The following is a 16,017-nucleotide window of genomic DNA, read 5'->3' as shown; positions in this document are numbered from 1 at the left end:
AGCGTATCCATTTTATGTGAAAATTGGGAGAGACAGAAAGTGGCATATTCTCCTTCCCTGTTTTAAGTGAATAGTGTACTGTGATTTTGACTTTGGTCTGGTGGGCTCTGGCCGCCCATTTGCCGTTCAGACTTTTTTTCTCAATGGGGGGCTTTTCTCAAGCGGGTGCGTCTGTCTACTTTTTGTCTGTCCTTGTTTTTTTTTGCGGAGCCACACCCCCACATCCCGCCACCTTTTGAATTGGGCCCCAGAAAGGAGCATCAGTTCGAGCTTTCCTCATCCTGTCGACCTCTCTCTCACGGGAGACCTCTTGAAAATTTGAAAAGCCGCGTGGCCGTACATTTTGGCACGAGGTCAGAGGTCACAGCCCTCCATGCACTTTGCTTTGACTTGAATCAGCACCCAGCCCCGCCCACTCCCCCAAAAGACCCCCCCCCCCCCAGCCCGGACTTTGATGCGTTACCCACAAAAGCCACTGGTGGGCGCCAATGTCTTAAATGTGAAACACTTCAATTTGTGGATCTTTGCACAGGTACTTGATTTATTTTCTAGAATAATATCATGAAAACAGGTTTCTATCGGTCCATTACTGACTGTATATACGATTTATGGAAATAGTATTTATCTTAGAGCTCAAGGTTTCTTTCTAGCTAGAGCGTCCGTCCTTCCGTCCTTCCGTCCTTCCGTCCGTCCGTCCATCTGATTTCCAGTGGTTTCTGTCCGTGGCGGCGGGAAAAGCCCAGCGCCCGCGGTGGCGTGACTTCAGTGTTTGAAATTGGAGGTGACGCACAGCTGGGATAGGTGGCGGCGGGAAAAGGCCCACGCGTCGTTTGCCGAGCCCGCAAACTTTGGGGGGTCCGATGCATTGACTTGAAGACTTTTCACTCAATTCGGGGCATCTTTAGGCTGTTGAAAAGGCCGCCTTTTTTTCTTTTGAGATCGAAAAGAAGCATCCACACAATCGAAAAAAGGAGAAAGCATTTTTCAATTGGGAAATTGACCTTCAAATGACCCCCATTCCTGATCCAAGCCCCCTTTTTGCATTTAAGCCATAGAAAGCCATACCACTGGTCGTTACGTCACACACACACACACACACACACACACACACACACACACACACACACACACACACACACACACACCAGACGGAGAGGCTAGCAAAGAAACAAATGGATGAAAGTTAATTCAAAGGTGCAATCAATGGAACTATTTTTGTTTTTGTTTTGCGTACACGTGGTTTGGGATGGTATCGTCATTTCAACTCAGATGGTTCAGTATTAAAAAAAATCCCTCTGTTATTTTTTGGGGAAAAGAAAAGGGAGAAAAAATGTGATGTATGCAAAAGAAAGGGATGAAATCCATATTTGGTAGCCTTTTCTCTGCTTGGCTCTTTGACAAATTTTACACCCCCCCCCCCCAACAGAAATCAACTGTAAACTGAGCTTGAGTGCTTGTGATATTTAAAAGACGAGGTGGACGACTTGAAGATGAATAAAATTCACTGATGTTGACATGACGTGCTCTTTTATGTTTAAGACAGTCTACCCACCAGAGAGAGTAAGTACTCACTTTTCTTCTTTCCATTACACACAAATGATAGCTTAGCAAATGTTGAATTTTGATGGTAATGGATGCTGAAGGTCAACCAGAAACTTTACGTTTTTTCTTCTTAATGGGGCTTTTTTTTATTGAACAGTGAACAGTTTCAATAGTGATGACCATTTTTATAGCAAAAGTGAACTTTTTCCACCTTTACCAGGCGAGCCCGGCTCGGCGGGGATCCACCCGAGGATGTTAGCGGCCAACCCGCCCAATCCGGCCGCCGGCAGCAGAGTCCGGAGTCTTTCCGTCGGCTGCTGCCTAACACCGGTCCGCTGGACTGGGAAGGGCCGGGGGATCGGCGCTCCCCTTTACTTCTGGGCGGGGATCATGCTGTCGATGGCCTCTCCCTTCTCCAGCTTCTTCTCCATCTCCACCATCAGCTTGACGCCATCCACCACCATCTGGACCTGGTCCACCTCGGAGGAGCCCAGACGATCGGCGTTGGAGATGTCGAAGACTCCGCCCACGGAGGCCGTGTCCACGCCACCTGGAGGGAAACGGTGGGCTCAGAGATGTCGCCCCGGCCTTGGAATCCCTCCTCCTGCTCCCTCACCTGTGCCGCGCTTCTGCAGACGCAGCCTGTTGAGGATCTCGTCGAATTTGGCGTGGGTGCTGAGCTTGGGCAGCTTGACGTGGACGCCGCCGCGCAGACCGGTCCCCAGGTTGGACGGGCAGGTCAGGATGTAACCCAGATGTTTGTTCCACATGAAGCCGTGGTTGTGCTTCTTGAAGATCTCCTCGATCTGGCCCAAAGGAGGAGGAGTCAAAGAAAAGCTCCAAGTTCACTGGGGCGTCACGCCGTGGCGCGATGGTACCTTCTGAAGGCCCACGCAGAAACGCTTGAAGACCTCCCTCATGTTGCCGCCCTTTTGCATGGAGATGACGCGCAGGTGATCTTCCTCATTCACCCACACCAAGAAAGTCTTGTTGTCGTTGTGCCTGCGACGGAAGCCACCAAAAAAAAATGGGGTGAGTGGAACCCGCCTTTCTTAGTGATGGTGAACTTTGTAGACTCACCAGATGCCCCTGGCGTCGGGCCAGTCGCGGGCCATACCGGCGCAAGTCAGAAGGGGGGAGACGGGCTTGTCGAACAGGAAGTGATCGGCGATCAGCTGCTCCTGCTCGGCGTCGGTCATGGACTTGAGGGGGTAGTACTTGCCCTTGAACTCGCCATCCAGGCTGGTCAGAGCTGTTGCCCCCCAAAGACAAAAACCACCTGTCAGCTTTTATCCTACCGATAGAGGGAGCTGGCCAAGTGAGCCAGCGTACGTACCCTCCACGGACAGCTTCTCGATAATTCTGCGCTCTCCACGGCTGTTGTGGGGGGGCAGGGTGAATCCCTTGATGCTGCGGCCGGTACGCACGCGGCTGGACAGAACGTAGTTGGGGTCCAAGTCGTCACCGCCCTATTAAAAACAAAAAAACAAAAAGAGCCATAGTCAGGTTATGACCTGCACACCATCAGGCCTGGGTAATAATACCAAATATTAAATGAACTCCATTTAAGAGCGTCGTCATTAGACGGTAACGGATCAAATACCCTCGTTTACAGCAAAATATTGACTTGTAATCGTTAGTGTCAGATTTTTTTTCCCCCTCATGTCGCCATCGTTCTACTCATTGTTTATTGCTTTTGTCTTTCTCTGAAATACCTTCAGGTTCTCGAAGTTCAGGTCGGTCTTGTGGGTGTCGCTGGGGCCGTATCCGCTGTGGCGGTCGGAGATGATGGGGTCCAGCAGATCCTTGAAGACCTCGTAAGACTCTTCGTCGCCGGCCACGCAGCCCACCGTCATGATGAAGGGGTGACCTGACGGCATCGGTACCTTGTTGACATTTTTTTTCCCCCACGTTTCCACCGCGTACCCTTATGTCGAATGAGGAAATGTTACCGGGGTTGTCGACGCCCGTCTGGATGACGTCGTCCAAGGTGTAGCCGCTGGGGGTCTGCTTGTCCCTCAGCTTGCCGTACATTTCCTTGGTCAGAACCTTGGCCATGTGGTTGTTGTGCTTGGACAAGTCGGGGAACTCTTCCTCAACTTTGTAGTTGAGTTTGAAGTTGTTGTGGGTATTTCCGAAAGGCATGATTGCGTTTCTAACACTGGAGGAGGGGGGAAAAAAAATTCATGAAAAAAACACCCCAAGTACGCTATGCTAAACACAAGCTAGCCCACGTGTCAGTCATCTGCCAAAATGGAACGATTGAAAAGTGACAGCTGCAGACTTTTTATGTGCCTCGGAGGAATTCCCCTTACACGCCTTTCGCCGTTTCCAATGTATTATATTTCCCTTAAAATAGAGCGCTTCCAACAGGAGCGGCGTGGCGCTATTTTTAGCTCCCTGGTGGCGTTTGCATGCGACCACGGCTCGTCTCAAGATAAAGACTTTTGCTAAGCTTTAGAAAAGTCATTAGCTCTCGTCGTTTGGATCTTGTTGGGATTCGAGTTTGGGGAAGTCTGAGCACCGGCCGCAGAACTTTTCCTGTCCGTTTCAGGCAATCTTAATCCACACAAACTGTGCAATCTAAGGAACTGAAAGCAACATAATGATGAATAACGTGAGCTTTTGAACCCAGAAAAATACATTGTTTCTGTCATGCCTTTAAGATGATACAAAATGGGCCAAGACCAAGCTAATATTGACGTTTAGTTTTCTTTTGTGGGCTTTGGCCAGTCCTCAAATACGGCACTTTGTCATCCTCCTTGACTCCATCGAATAGAAATCAAACGAAAGAAGATAATTACCTGCACTGTCAAGTCAAGAACAGAGGTAACAGTCCTCGGGATCAGATCCTGTTCACTGTGGCCAAATTAGGGGTCACCCAGCTCCGAAGGTCTTTCGGCCCTCTTTATATAGCGGGCAGACGCTCCGAGCATCGCTCTTACCATTTTAGTGCCTGCCCTTCCCCGATTGGCCGTGCGCCGATACTCGGACCTACGTGCACTGGACGAAAGGGGCGCGCCGAGAGGGGCACCCGCAGCTGCGCCGTCACCCCGCCGCAGAACGCACCCGCCCATACATAGAACCAATGGAAGGGGAGAGGATCCGACAAGGATGGGGGGTCACCGGGGGGCCGGGCCAGGGTGGGGCTAGGTGGAACTCAGTGGAAAAAAAAAGCTGAGCTTGCTTTTTGTCACACATTGGTGGTGGTGTTAGATGTGCAAGATACAAGACTTGTTCTATCAATTGGTGACGCCTCGTGTAAATATTGCGCAAGTCTGCTCTGAGTTTGGAGGGGACAATGCTAGCTAGATGGCTAGCTACATGGGCTAATCTCATTTTCTCATTTGATTCCTGCCCACTTGTCTACCAACCGTTGTGAAAAAAATATTGAAATCTTTAGTTTTTTGTCGATCCCTGTTCTATAGGTGATCATGAAAGTGGGCCTACTGTTGTCCACTCCAACTACTGCAAATAGTTTGAGCATGTTATATGAGGAAGTGTTGGATAGGAAAGTTGCGACGCAATAGACACTTTGCCTTGCATTGAAATGGCGTCTCCTGTTACGCAGCTGTCTTTGGACAGGCCTCTAAAAGGGGAGCGTGCTTTTTGAGCCGCCTCGCACCTTTTGAGACGCATCAATCACCAACGTCGTCCATTTGCCTTCCTTCCTTGCTTCCTTGGCTCGTTTCAGTTTGGTCATGAGCGTGCACTTTAGCTGAAATGAATACAATTGCCTGCTGTTTAACGTACGGTGACCTCTGTGACCTTTCCCTGTGATTTCACATTGAGTTGACCTCTCTGGTGGTTTCCCCACACCTGGTTTATCTCCCGTTCGCTCCCTCTGGCGTGACCCAGGTGTTTGTGATTGTCAACAGGTGTCGAGACGGCAAATTGGGGGTCCCGTTCGGCTCCGGCATGGGCCAAACCGGACAGGCCGCAGGAGTCACATGTCCAGCTCGCTGTCGCCAAGGTACCATGCTATAATTATAGCAACTGTTCACCTCCACCCAGAGCAACATGAACCACCACTCACTCACTCACCATTTTGTGTTATCCGTCTTGACTTGTCAGAATGATGACCCTAATAATTCTATGCTAACTTCTTTACTTATCAAATCAGCGTTTTGAATTATTGTGAAACTATGTTGTGCGCGCAATGACAAACGACACGTTGGCGTTATCCCCTTTTCAGATAAGCCAGGCACTATGAGGACGACTATGACAATACATTTACTTGCAGAATTGATTTTAAAAGGGCGAGCGAGTGGTGTTGACAATGAATGAAAATGTTGCTGTGCCTTTAAGAAAACAGACAGCACGACACTCCCCGGGCCTCTTTTACGTTGCAACACAATGGGTGCGGTGGGCACTAAAAGTGCGATACAAGTCTAGAGAAGTTCCCAGTTGAAACAAGCGGCCTCCGTCTTGGACCGAAAGCAACGATGAGCGCGGCCGAGTGGAAGAAGCGATGCCAGGATGAGTGGGCCTTGGCCGGGTTGGCGTCCCCGGACGGCCTGGACTGGAAGTCCCTGTACCAAGCCCAACCTTTTGGGAGAAATCTGCTCAAGAACCCCTCGCCATACGGTAAAATTCCGACGTTGCTCAAAAGAAAACTCTCCAAAAATGTGTTACCGTTGGGCAACACACTTGTTTCTTTGTTCTCAAGGGTTGGGTAAAGATAAGCCTCCACCTGAACCTGAGTTACCTGAAGTCCCATTGCACGGCCCTCCCACTTTTCAACCCGACGGTAGGACCAGGACACGTGAGGAAGTGGCTCTGGTGAGTGGAACGTAACCATCTCCAGTTTATTTCACAGCTGACTTCAGCGGCTGGAGCACCAGCACTGAGGATCTCCCTTTTGATACCAGTGGAATTCCAGAAGGAGTGGTGATCTGCGCCTTGCCCGAGCCTAGGTCAGTCTCCTCCGGCAGCCGGTGACCCACAATGCATCACGCTCGTATAAAAAGAAGCCCAGCGAAGATGCTTTTAGTCGGTCTACCTTGTAGATGGCGCCAGTCCAAAAAATGAAATCCTAATATTGAGAGAAGGCTTATCTTTCCTTTGGAAGTTGGTTTTCCTTGGAGCAGACGGTGGACCTGAAGGCAGAGGGAATGTGGGACGAGCTCCTGGATGATTTCCAACCCCAAATAGTCATTCAAGACTGGTAGGCCGTCCATCGTCGCCGTGTCGACTTCCGCCGCCACCTGATGGCTGGCTGTTCTTTCCACCAGGTACGAGGAGAGTCAGCTCCACCAGTCAATCTACCAACTCCACGTCAAGTTGTTAGGCGCGGACAAAAGCACGACCATCGCAGAGTACCGGCTGGACCCGACCGAGGACCTGAGCGTCTATTCCCGCACGTGGAAGGAGGTGATTGCATCCTTTCCTTTTTTTGTGCACCGGATGGTGGGATTTTTGATCGGTGGGTGGCGTCGGCGCTTTCAGGTGTCGCACGTTTTCTCGGGCTACGGAGCGGGAGTGAGGCACGTCCACTTCTTGCACCGACTGAAGAACCAGAGCCTGATGTCGTCCTTCTCCTACACCAGGTTCACCGGCACCTCCGTCACTGTCAAACCGGTTCAAACCAGCTCATGACTTCACTTATTTGAATGTCCATTCACAAATAAATGGAGTAAGGGAGGGCTGTCATAATTCTTCGTTTGATTAATAATTCAATCTGTGTTCAATTGAGGCATGTTGATATTTGGCCCGTTTGGTAAACCGTATATTTACAGTGGTCACCACACGAGGGCGCCTTTGCTTATTTCTAATTTTGCTTCATTTCTGTGTTCCATTTGACCATTTTGTTCTCATTAGTTTCGGCCCTCTCTTCCATTAGCTCACTTCTTCTGTTTTATTGAACCAAAGTATACTTTTGGAACATTTTTGGTGGTTAGTTTAAGATAAGATGAAGCTAAATATTATCATTTGAATATTGGCAGTCATCCTCCCCCTCATTTGATACATTCCTCTATGGTCAACTCAATGAAAAATGAAAAGGGAAAAAAAAGAAAAGAAAAACTCGGATAGCCATTTAGGAGAGCGAAGTCTCCGTCAATTGCATCGTGGACAATGGGAGGAGACAGTCCAGGTGTCACGTGACCTGCAGCATCATTCCAGTCGTCGACTCGTGGGGAAGAAAAACTTCTCGGCGGTGGTGACTTTCGAGAGAAAGCCTCGCTTGTGAAGCAATGACGGACAGCAACGTTCGCCACCGAAAAGTGACAGGTAAGTCACAGAAAGGACACCATCGTGCCAATTTGTCGTAGGGATCGGAAATCGGGACCGATTGTGCCATTTTCAGACCATGGGAATCGGGTTCAAAAATCGCTATCACTCGTATGAGTTCAAACAACAAAACAACAATTTATGGAATTGCATGACCGAGTTGACTCGTTTATTTGTGACAAGTCATTTGTTTGCAAGCATATTTGAATGTTTTCCAATTTATAACAAGGACTTGGGATTTGTTTTGATAGTAATAACCATCATACAGTTGCAATGTCTGCTGCCCACGTCTGAAAATCATCAAAAGTTACCCAAATATTGATCTTAACTTTCCATCCCACAGGTTAAGCCCATGTTGAGAGGCGACCAACTGATGCCATCCGTCCGTCCCAGTGCAGCTCATGTTTGAGACGGTGAGTGCAATATTTAGTTGACTTCCAGGTCTTCACGCTCACGTATACGAATGAAAAATCTACTTTTCAAGTACTAGTGGCAAAATCCTCCAAGGTTTGGCCCTCCCGCGGTGGCGCTTGCCACTTGGCTGAAAGGCAAAGCTCTCGTTTGGCCCCCCCGCCGCGCCCGTCCAAGTAAACCAATGCTGCGGCCGCATTGTACGCGGCCAACGATACGCGTGGCGTTTCGGGCACGGCGGGACAAAAGGCCATCCTATCCCTCAAGACCCCCCCCCAAACCCCCCCCCCCCCCCCGGATCAATCACTAACACGGTGTACTTGTCTCTCCCGCTGAAAACTTTTTCATCTCCTAGACTTTATCGCTAATGAGATTGCTTGGCTAGCTCTTTTGGGGGTGCCGGAGCCTATCGCGGTTAACTAGCGGCACTGGGTGAGGTTCGTCCTGAATTGACCGTTTACATGTGTCAAATTGTAGTCCATTTGCATCCCTGCGATGATGTTGCATTGAAAGAAGTAACCTGAATCCAAATGTCGGTCAATTGACTTGGAAAGCAAAAAAGTGGACGCTTAGTAGTCACGCTCGGTGTTGGCTGAAAACTTGTGCGGATCACTGTCTGAACATGAGGAGCAGTCGTTGTAAGATAAGCCTGCCCATCAAGCGGACGTGCATTGTTTTCCACATTGATAGCACTTTTGACGTAATGCACGTGTGGATCACCTTTTTCTTTTTCTTTTTTTTCACTGGTCATTCATACGCCCATGCTAATGAATACGCCGAGCGAAAGCCAACTCTTGACATTAAACACTGGCCTTTTAGGACACAATTGGCAACATGGACACAATTGTCTTCAATGGTTAATCTTTGAGAAGTCATTTTTTTTCCCTCCCATTCTGACCTATTCATTCATTCCTGTACACATTAACATTAGCAAAGTTGAGTTTAGCTAAACATTCTCAGTATTTGTTTCCATGGAAAAAATGTTGTCATGTATAATGGATAGACTTGGATAACTATTTAACAAATCTTGGTTAACTTTGAGCTGAACTTTGAAAGCAGGATGTTGACATTAGCGTTTGCCTTTTCCGCCTAAATTGTCATGGAGCCCAAAAGCCCCGAGACGGGTGGTTGGGGCTTCGCTGCACGTGCCCGTGTCGCGTCGGAGGGGCGGCGGGGCGGCTCATCTTACGCTCTGATTGGACGGCATCGCTGACAGGTCGGCGACATCTGGCCAAAACCCCCGGTTACTTATTAAAGGGCCAGATCTAATTCCTCACTCTGTGTGTCCACACAAAGAGTGGCCAAGATTTGGATGCAACTTGAGAGACACAACTCTATTCTACGTCTTTCCAAATGTCCGTCTCAAAGCCAATTATCCACTTGGTGAGGACCCACCTGGGCTCGACCCCAGAACTGTGAGGCCGACGCGCTAACCACTCGGACGCCGAACCGGGTAACCATAGCGGTCGGTGCTTGGAAAGTGAAATGTGACTCCGTGGCTGCGTTTCTGAATCACAACCGCCGAAGCATCAGCAGCCGCAGCTCGGCCTTTATCAAAGATGCAGCATTGGCGGATCCCTTTCAAGCCGTCGGGAACAATGCGCCGTTTCGACTTGCCCGTTATTATTCCGACGGGGAAGAACACTTTTTGCACCTTACTTTGGATATGACGGCTTATTGTTAAGGAATTTGAAGCTGTTGGCAGCCACCAGACCGCCAATGCTCGTGAATAAATTATGCTAGCACCGACACACACCTAAACTGTTTGTGGGTGTGAAGGAGACCTGGGTTTGTGTCCATTTTGATGACGTGGACAGTGACTATAATGACATTAGCATTTTGTAGCTGTCTGTGTTTGCGTGGTTGGCGTTTTTTGTCGGCGAAAGACGATGGCTAGAGCTGCGCGGCTTAACATTTTGTCTTTCATTTCTTCTATTGTAAACACGGCGAGTCGCTCAAGATGACTCAGACGGATCCGCTTACTTTGAACTCATGCCAAGTTTCTTTTTTTGAAGGAAAACATGACAATTTGCCATTTCCCATTGGGACGGACTGAACTGACCCTCGGTCAGTTCCAATACTGTGTACGTATTCCTTTTTGGTTAGCAAAACAAAAAAAAGCAGTGTGGCGTTATAAATAGAGGGCAAGGGAAACAAAGCGGCCCGTTGAATCATTTATGATTTCACTTGTGTTGTTTAGGGTCTGAAGAACGCCATGTGACCATCTCATTTATTTATTATTATTTCATTCAGCTGGCTAAACATTTAGATAGCTAAGAATGGTAGAGGAGCGTAAAAACAGAATTTCCCCAAAGGAACACAGCAAACAGTTATTTGGTATTTTTAATGTATGATGTTTTTTTTCATTCAATTCATGTCTTTGTTTGTTTCCAGTGACCCCCCCCCCAGACCTGTCCGAGATATGGGAGCCGTGTCCTTTGACCTTTCCGCCGTCCCCGTGGTCCCGCTGTTGGTCCTGCTGACGTCGGACCCTTGCGCCTCCTTCGGCCCGCCGCGGACGGAGCCATCTTGGGGCCCTCCGGCGGGCCAACGGTCGGGCAACGCCACGGGGTCGGAAAAGCGCACTTGCGCGGGCCACGTGGAGTGCAAAGCCGGCATCCTGTTACCCGTGTGGCTGCCGCTCAACCCCCCGCACGGGGAGAGGGCGGGGAGAGCCGTCATCTACTTCCTGTGTCTCATGTACATTTTCCTGGGCGTGTCCATCATCGCAGACCGCTTTATGGCGTCCATCGAAGTCATTACCTCTCAGGTAATTTCCTTTTGGGAGTCCTCATCCATGGGTTTGGGTAGAAAGAGTTGAACTTTGTTGGTGTATTGAAGGTGAAGGAGATCACGGTGACCAAAGCCAACGGAGAGACCACCGTGACCACGGTTCGAATCTGGAACGAGACCGTCTCCAACCTGACGCTCATGGCTCTGGGATCTTCTGCGCCCGAAATTTTGCTTTCCGTCATTGAGGTGTAGTCCCTTCCTTATATTCCAATCAAGCAAGGTTGTTATTGACTATTGTTTTTGTTATTGTTTGCAGGTGTGCGGGCATCACTTCAATGCGGGGGAGCTGGGCCCGGGCACCATCGTGGGAAGCGCCGCTTTCAACATGTTTGTGATTATCGGCATCTGCGTGTGGGTGGTCCCCGATGGGGAATCTCGTAAGATTAAGCACCTGCGCGTCTTTTTCATCACCTCTTTCTGGAGTATTTTTGCCTACATTTGGCTCTACGTCATATTAGCCGTCACCTCGCCCGGAATCGTGGAGGTGAGTCCTGGCCCGCCCGACCTCCGTACCGATGGTTCAACTTCAATTTTATTTGTCTACGTGGCCAGGTGTGGGAAGCCACGGTGACGCTGCTTTATTTTCCCGTCTTTGTGTCCCTGGCTTGGATCGCCGACCGCCGTTTGTTCTTTTACAAATACCTGCGCAAACGCTACCGTGCCGACAAACGCCACGGCATCGTGGTGGCCATGGAGGGGGACGACGCCACACCCAAAGGTCAGGAGGGCACGGCGGACTCGGAGGCAAACGCCCGCCCTCGGAACTGCTCCGGCGTGACGGTGTCGGTGCAAACGTCCAGCGAGCTGGACCAGAACCACCACGAGGTACCTCCGCGTCTCCGCATTCGCCCCGATAACGTGACGGATGATGACGTCGTGCTCGGTCGGTCGGCAGGTGGTGCGTAAGCTGAAAGAGCTGCGGGACAGACACCCGGATAAAAACCTGGACCAGCTCATCGAGATGGCAAACTACTCCACTCTGGTTCGACAGAAGAAGAGTCGGGCTTTTTACCGCATCCAGGCCACCCGTCTGTTGATCGGCGCCGGAAACCTGCTGAGGAAACACGCCGCCAAAAAGTCGGCCCCGCCCAGTCGGGAGACGGACAAACGGATCTGCCCTCACATCTCTTTTGAGACGGCGCAGTACCTTTGCACGGAAAACTGCGGCACTCTGAGCCTCTGGGTGCTCCTGGACGGGGGCTCCGGGCGGGACACCATTTACGTGGACTACCGTACGGAAAATGGCTCGGCCAACGCCGGGGCGGACTTTGAGGCGGCCGAAGGCACCCTGACGTTTAAGGCGGGAGAGACTCGCAAAGAGATCAGGGTAAGGAAAACAAATCATCATTTTTAGCCCCAATAGCTAAAACTTTGGTGGTGGCTAATGTTATCTTAATGGCATTTAAGATGCTTTTTTTTCTCAGTATGTCACGTAGATCGTGACAGCCTCCATTTTTTCCCCCCCAGGTGAACATTTTGGACGACGACATCTTTGAGGAAGACGAACATTTCTTTGTACGCCTCGAAAATGTCAGGTGGGAGGAGGGTGGCGAGGAAGGGCCGGGAACTTCGGTCCGGGCTCGGCTGGTGGAGCCGCTGGTCGCCACGGTCACCATCTTGGACGATGACCACGCTGGCATCTTCACCTTTGGTCAGGGGGTTTTGCGGGTGAGTGAGAGCACGGGCACGCTGGCGCTGACCGTGCTCAGGAACTCGGGCTCCCGGGGGACCGTTTCTCTACCGTATCACACAGTGGACGGCAGTGCCAAAGCGGGAGTGGACTACCAGCAGGTCCAGGGTCAGCTGGAGTTTCACAATGAGCAAACCAGGTGAGCCCCCCAGACCGCCATCCATTAGATTACAACTTGATTTCATCACGTATTGGGGAAATGTCTGGGCGGGAATATTCCCACGCGTTTTGACTTGAGCTACTTAGAGACGCGCGTCGGACTCTGCTGATTGGTGCTTTGGAACAAGAGGAAATGTAGTCTTCCTGAGTGATGGTGACTCTCCGTGACCTCCGTATTCCTTGGGTATCAAGTTGTGAGCTAATCCTGTAATCCGGCCCAAGGTGGGGGGGAGCTGCACTTCCCGTTTAAACCCACTGATTGTTTTCACATTAAATTTGCAGCCTATGTCGATTGTTTTAGCATGCAGACTCATTGTATTTTTTAATGGCCAGGGGAAACCATGGAAACTTTTCCCAACTTGGAATGTTTTACTCGGTTTCTGACTCTTGTTTTGGGTCTAATGTCACCGTTGTTTGTGTCTTGTTTGATTCCAGCCACACTTTACAAGTTCACATTATAAACGTGGAGGAGTATGAAAAAGAGGAAAACTTCTTTGTGGTGCTCGAGGAGCCCACATGGCTGAAACGCGGACTCTCCGGTAAGTGAAAATCTTAAATGACCATCAACGTCTTGTCTGTCTGATGACGCTGATTTAAGGAAAATGTCACGGTTTCTGTTTAAACAGCATTACTGCTCAATCAGGGTAAGTCGCATCCCTTTGTTGGAATGCAGTGTCTGAACTTCTATTTGGAAATGGCATGAATACCTTAGTATTGGGAGTAATACACATCACCGTTACTAAACGACAAGTGCACGCGTATGAGTTGAAGCCAGTGGTCATAGTTAGTGAGTTTTGAAAGTGCGCCTGTACGGAGCGTGTCGTAAAATATGCGATTTGTTGTTTTCTATGCTTGAATTGACGTAAAATATCCGATTTGTTGTTTTCTATGCTTGAATTGACTTGATACGAAGGTGTGCCGTGTGTAAGATAACATTTGTGCTTGATGGTTGACAGGCCAGCCCACGCCCGAGGAGGAGGAAGCCAGGAAAATCTCTGAGATGGGCAAACCCATCCTGGGAGAACACAGCAGGATGGAGATCATCATAGAAGAGTCCTGTGAGTTCAAGGTTTGTGGGTGGCCCAATAACTTACGAGCTGCATTTCTTATCTTATCTCAACCCCATGGTAGCTAATCAATCATCCCATCCCTAAGAGGGCTTTTATTGCTTTGCAAATGGAAATGTGAAAGGGAATGGCTCCTTATTTGACCCTATTTTTGAAAGCAGTTCCATCGTAGATGATGGATTGCTTAATGGCCCCATCCAAGCATCTTCTCTTAAGTCAAAGAAATATTCCATAATCATTTCAAGTGCTGATGAAATTCAAGTTGATGTGCTCGTGAGCGACTGTTAACCAGGCATCTTCTCGCACATTAGACTGCCAATGGCATGCTTGACCAGGTACAGTACCAAAAGCCACGCGCACACACACACAAATGTTCCAATTCCTCCTCACACAACTCTGGATTTACAGAAAAAGCTGTATATCCAAGAACTTATTTTCTTAATATGCATGCATTGAATCTGCCTAAGAATCCCGGGGGTGTCGGAAACAGGATTCTATCATATCGCTCACCAAATGTGTAATAAGGACAATCCATAATAGTGGGTTTATTACGGGTTTTGTAAAAGCAAACCCAGTTGGACCTGATCTTCGGCACCTCTCTCTCTCTCTCTCCTTAACCTTTTGACTATGTCTTTGTGTGCCAAATGTTTTTGCGGTCACTTCACTAAAGGGCGGTTCTTTGTTTTTGTGAAAAAAAAATGACGAAATTGTGGTCCTCTTTGTTCATTTTCTTTCTGTCTCCTCGTAGAACACCGTGGATAAACTCCTTAAAGACACAAATCTGGCCGCTGTGATTGGATCTCGTTCGTGGAAGGAGCAGTTTGTGGAAGCCGTCACCGTCAGCGCAGGTCAGCATCCATCGGAAAAAATGTGGCTCCGCCCCAAACTCATCCGTCATTTTTTTGATGTCTTTCTTTTTGACAGGGGATCGAGACGACGAGGGACCAGATCAGCCGGCGCCCAACTGCTTTGACTACTTCATGCACATTTTGAGCATTTTTTGGAAGATCCTCTTTGCTTGCGTCCCGCCCACCCAGTACTGGAACGGATGGGCGTGTTTTATCGTCTCCATGTCGGTGATCGGTATCCTCACCGCCATCATTGGAGATCTGGCGTCCCACTTTGGCTGCACCGTCGGCTTGAGAGACAGCGTCACCGCCGTGGTTTTTGTGGCCCTGGGTACTTCGCTCCCCGGTAAGTAGCGCGGTTCCGTGTTGCCGTTGAACGTTTCACCCGGACGATGACGCCGATTCTCCATCCCCAGATACCTTTGCCAGTAAAGTGGCCGCCATCCAAGACCAGTACGCCGACGCATCGGTGGGGAACGTGACCGGAAGCAACGCGGTCAACGTGTTCTTGGGTATCGGCGTGGCTTGGTCCGTGGCTGCCATCTATTGGGAAGTCCAAGGTGGCGTCTTTCGGGTGGAAGTGGGCTCGCTGGCATTCTCGGTCACGCTCTTCACCATTTTTGCCTTCTTCACCATGGGAGTGTTGATGATCCGCCGGAAGCCCTCCATTGGCGGGGAATTGGGAGGCCAACGGATTCCCAAAATACTGACGTGCATGTTTCTGTTCGGACTCTGGTTCCTTTATGTTCTCTTCTCTAGTTTGGAGGCCTACTGCCATATAAAAGGCTTCTGAGGAAGCGGCCTCCGTCTGCCCAAGAACTGTTGATGTACTCACTAGAGTACTTTTTAAAAAGAAATTCGATCAAATGTATGATTGTCAACACATAATGTGTCATTGTTTGCTCCGCTAGCTCGATTATTTAATCCTAACCGCTAGACTCTAGCGGTTAGGATTCCTGGTTTTCACCCAGGCGGCCCGGGTTCGACTCCCGGTATGGGAACGTCATTTATTTACTTAAAATAAGATCAAACGTCTCTAGATTAGCATCGTCCCCCAACGAAGCGTTTTTTCTTTCGGCCCAGGACACTACTTGGACTTCCATTTTTTTCCTTTTTCTGCACCAACACCCCCCCCCCCCCCTTCTTTGCTACTGTCACAATGAAATTTCCCGATTACGGGATGAATAAAATGATCCAAGCTATCAAATCCAATCCAATGTGGTGACATGTGAACCCCCTCTAGCGGTGAGGGAACACGTGTATACCTGCAATACTA

The 16,017-nt window shown here is 49.5% G+C and overlaps 3 protein-coding genes across 5 annotated transcripts; 2 read left to right on the top strand and 1 right to left on the bottom strand.

The window, feature by feature from the left end:
* Positions 1-1,656: 1,656 nt before the first annotated feature.
* ckma (creatine kinase, muscle a) lies at positions 1,657-4,507 on the bottom strand. The gene is made up of 8 exons (XM_077741133.1): positions 4,347-4,507; positions 3,495-3,703; positions 3,258-3,412; positions 2,879-3,011; positions 2,623-2,794; positions 2,421-2,544; positions 2,159-2,348; positions 1,657-2,092 (listed from the first exon to the last, which is right to left on the bottom strand). The coding sequence occupies exons 2-8, from the start codon at positions 3,685-3,687 to the stop codon at positions 1,914-1,916; spliced, it is 1,146 nt and encodes a 381-aa protein (XP_077597259.1). The 5' UTR covers positions 3,688-3,703; positions 4,347-4,507; the 3' UTR covers positions 1,657-1,913.
* A 1,109-nt stretch (positions 4,508-5,616) lies between these two features.
* nccrp1 (P1, F-box associated domain containing) lies at positions 5,617-7,197 on the top strand. The gene is made up of 6 exons (XM_077741134.1): positions 5,617-6,129; positions 6,212-6,292; positions 6,362-6,458; positions 6,614-6,709; positions 6,777-6,915; positions 6,991-7,197. Exons 1-6 carry the CDS (start codon positions 5,988-5,990, stop codon positions 7,138-7,140), a joined length of 705 nt encoding a protein of 234 aa, XP_077597260.1. The 5' UTR covers positions 5,617-5,987; the 3' UTR covers positions 7,141-7,197.
* Positions 7,198-7,666: 469 nt separating this feature from the next.
* On the top strand, positions 7,667-15,948 carry LOC144212932 (sodium/calcium exchanger 2-like). 3 transcript variants are annotated; one of them, XM_077741128.1, is made up of 13 exons: positions 7,667-7,773; positions 8,117-8,186; positions 10,579-10,954; positions 11,026-11,163; positions 11,234-11,461; positions 11,530-11,802; positions 11,873-12,304; positions 12,445-12,806; positions 13,262-13,365; positions 13,783-13,895; positions 14,642-14,741; positions 14,818-15,087; positions 15,158-15,948. In XM_077741128.1, exons 3-13 carry the CDS (start codon positions 10,607-10,609, stop codon positions 15,532-15,534), a joined length of 2,745 nt encoding a protein of 914 aa, XP_077597254.1. In that variant the 5' UTR covers positions 7,667-7,773; positions 8,117-8,186; positions 10,579-10,606; the 3' UTR covers positions 15,535-15,948. The 3 variants fall into 3 exon arrangements, with proteins under 3 accessions (XP_077597254.1, XP_077597255.1, XP_077597256.1); XM_077741129.1 differs by lacking the exons at positions 7,667-7,773; positions 8,117-8,186 and adding exons at positions 9,446-9,637; positions 10,200-10,268; XM_077741130.1 differs by lacking the exons at positions 7,667-7,773; positions 8,117-8,186 and adding an exon at positions 9,446-9,637.
* Positions 15,949-16,017: the final 69 nt, after the last annotated feature.

This window comes from Stigmatopora nigra, chromosome 19, assembly GCF_051989575.1.
Source record: "Stigmatopora nigra isolate UIUO_SnigA chromosome 19, RoL_Snig_1.1, whole genome shotgun sequence".
Taxonomy (NCBI): Eukaryota; Metazoa; Chordata; class Actinopteri; order Syngnathiformes; family Syngnathidae; genus Stigmatopora; species Stigmatopora nigra.
This window is presented reverse-complemented; position numbering and strand designations above follow the sequence as displayed.

Bases quoted from the DNA above. Each gene is read 5' to 3' on its own strand.
- ckma (XM_077741133.1), bottom strand. From the start codon at position 3,687: ATGCCTTTCGGAAATACCCACAACAACTTCAAACTCAACTACAAAGTT. The intron at 2,349-2,420 runs GTACCATCGCGC...CCTTTGGGCCAG, and splicing joins TCTGCGTGGGCCTTCAGAAG to ATCGAGGAGATCTTCAAGAA. The intron at 2,093-2,158 runs GTGAGGGAGCAG...GTTTCCCTCCAG, and splicing joins TCTGCAGAAGCGCGGCACAG to GTGGCGTGGACACGGCCTCC.
- nccrp1 (XM_077741134.1), top strand. From the start codon at position 5,988: ATGAGCGCGGCCGAGTGGAAGAAGCGATGCCAGGATGAGTGGGCCTTG. The intron at 6,710-6,776 runs GTAGGCCGTCCA...TCTTTCCACCAG, and splicing joins CAAATAGTCATTCAAGACTG to GTACGAGGAGAGTCAGCTCC. The intron at 6,916-6,990 runs GTGATTGCATCC...CGGCGCTTTCAG, and splicing joins ATTCCCGCACGTGGAAGGAG to GTGTCGCACGTTTTCTCGGG.
- LOC144212932 (XM_077741128.1), top strand. From the start codon at position 10,607: ATGGGAGCCGTGTCCTTTGACCTTTCCGCCGTCCCCGTGGTCCCGCTG. The intron at 10,955-11,025 runs GTAATTTCCTTT...GGTGTATTGAAG, and splicing joins TCGAAGTCATTACCTCTCAG to GTGAAGGAGATCACGGTGAC. The intron at 11,462-11,529 runs GTGAGTCCTGGC...CTACGTGGCCAG, and splicing joins CCTCGCCCGGAATCGTGGAG to GTGTGGGAAGCCACGGTGAC.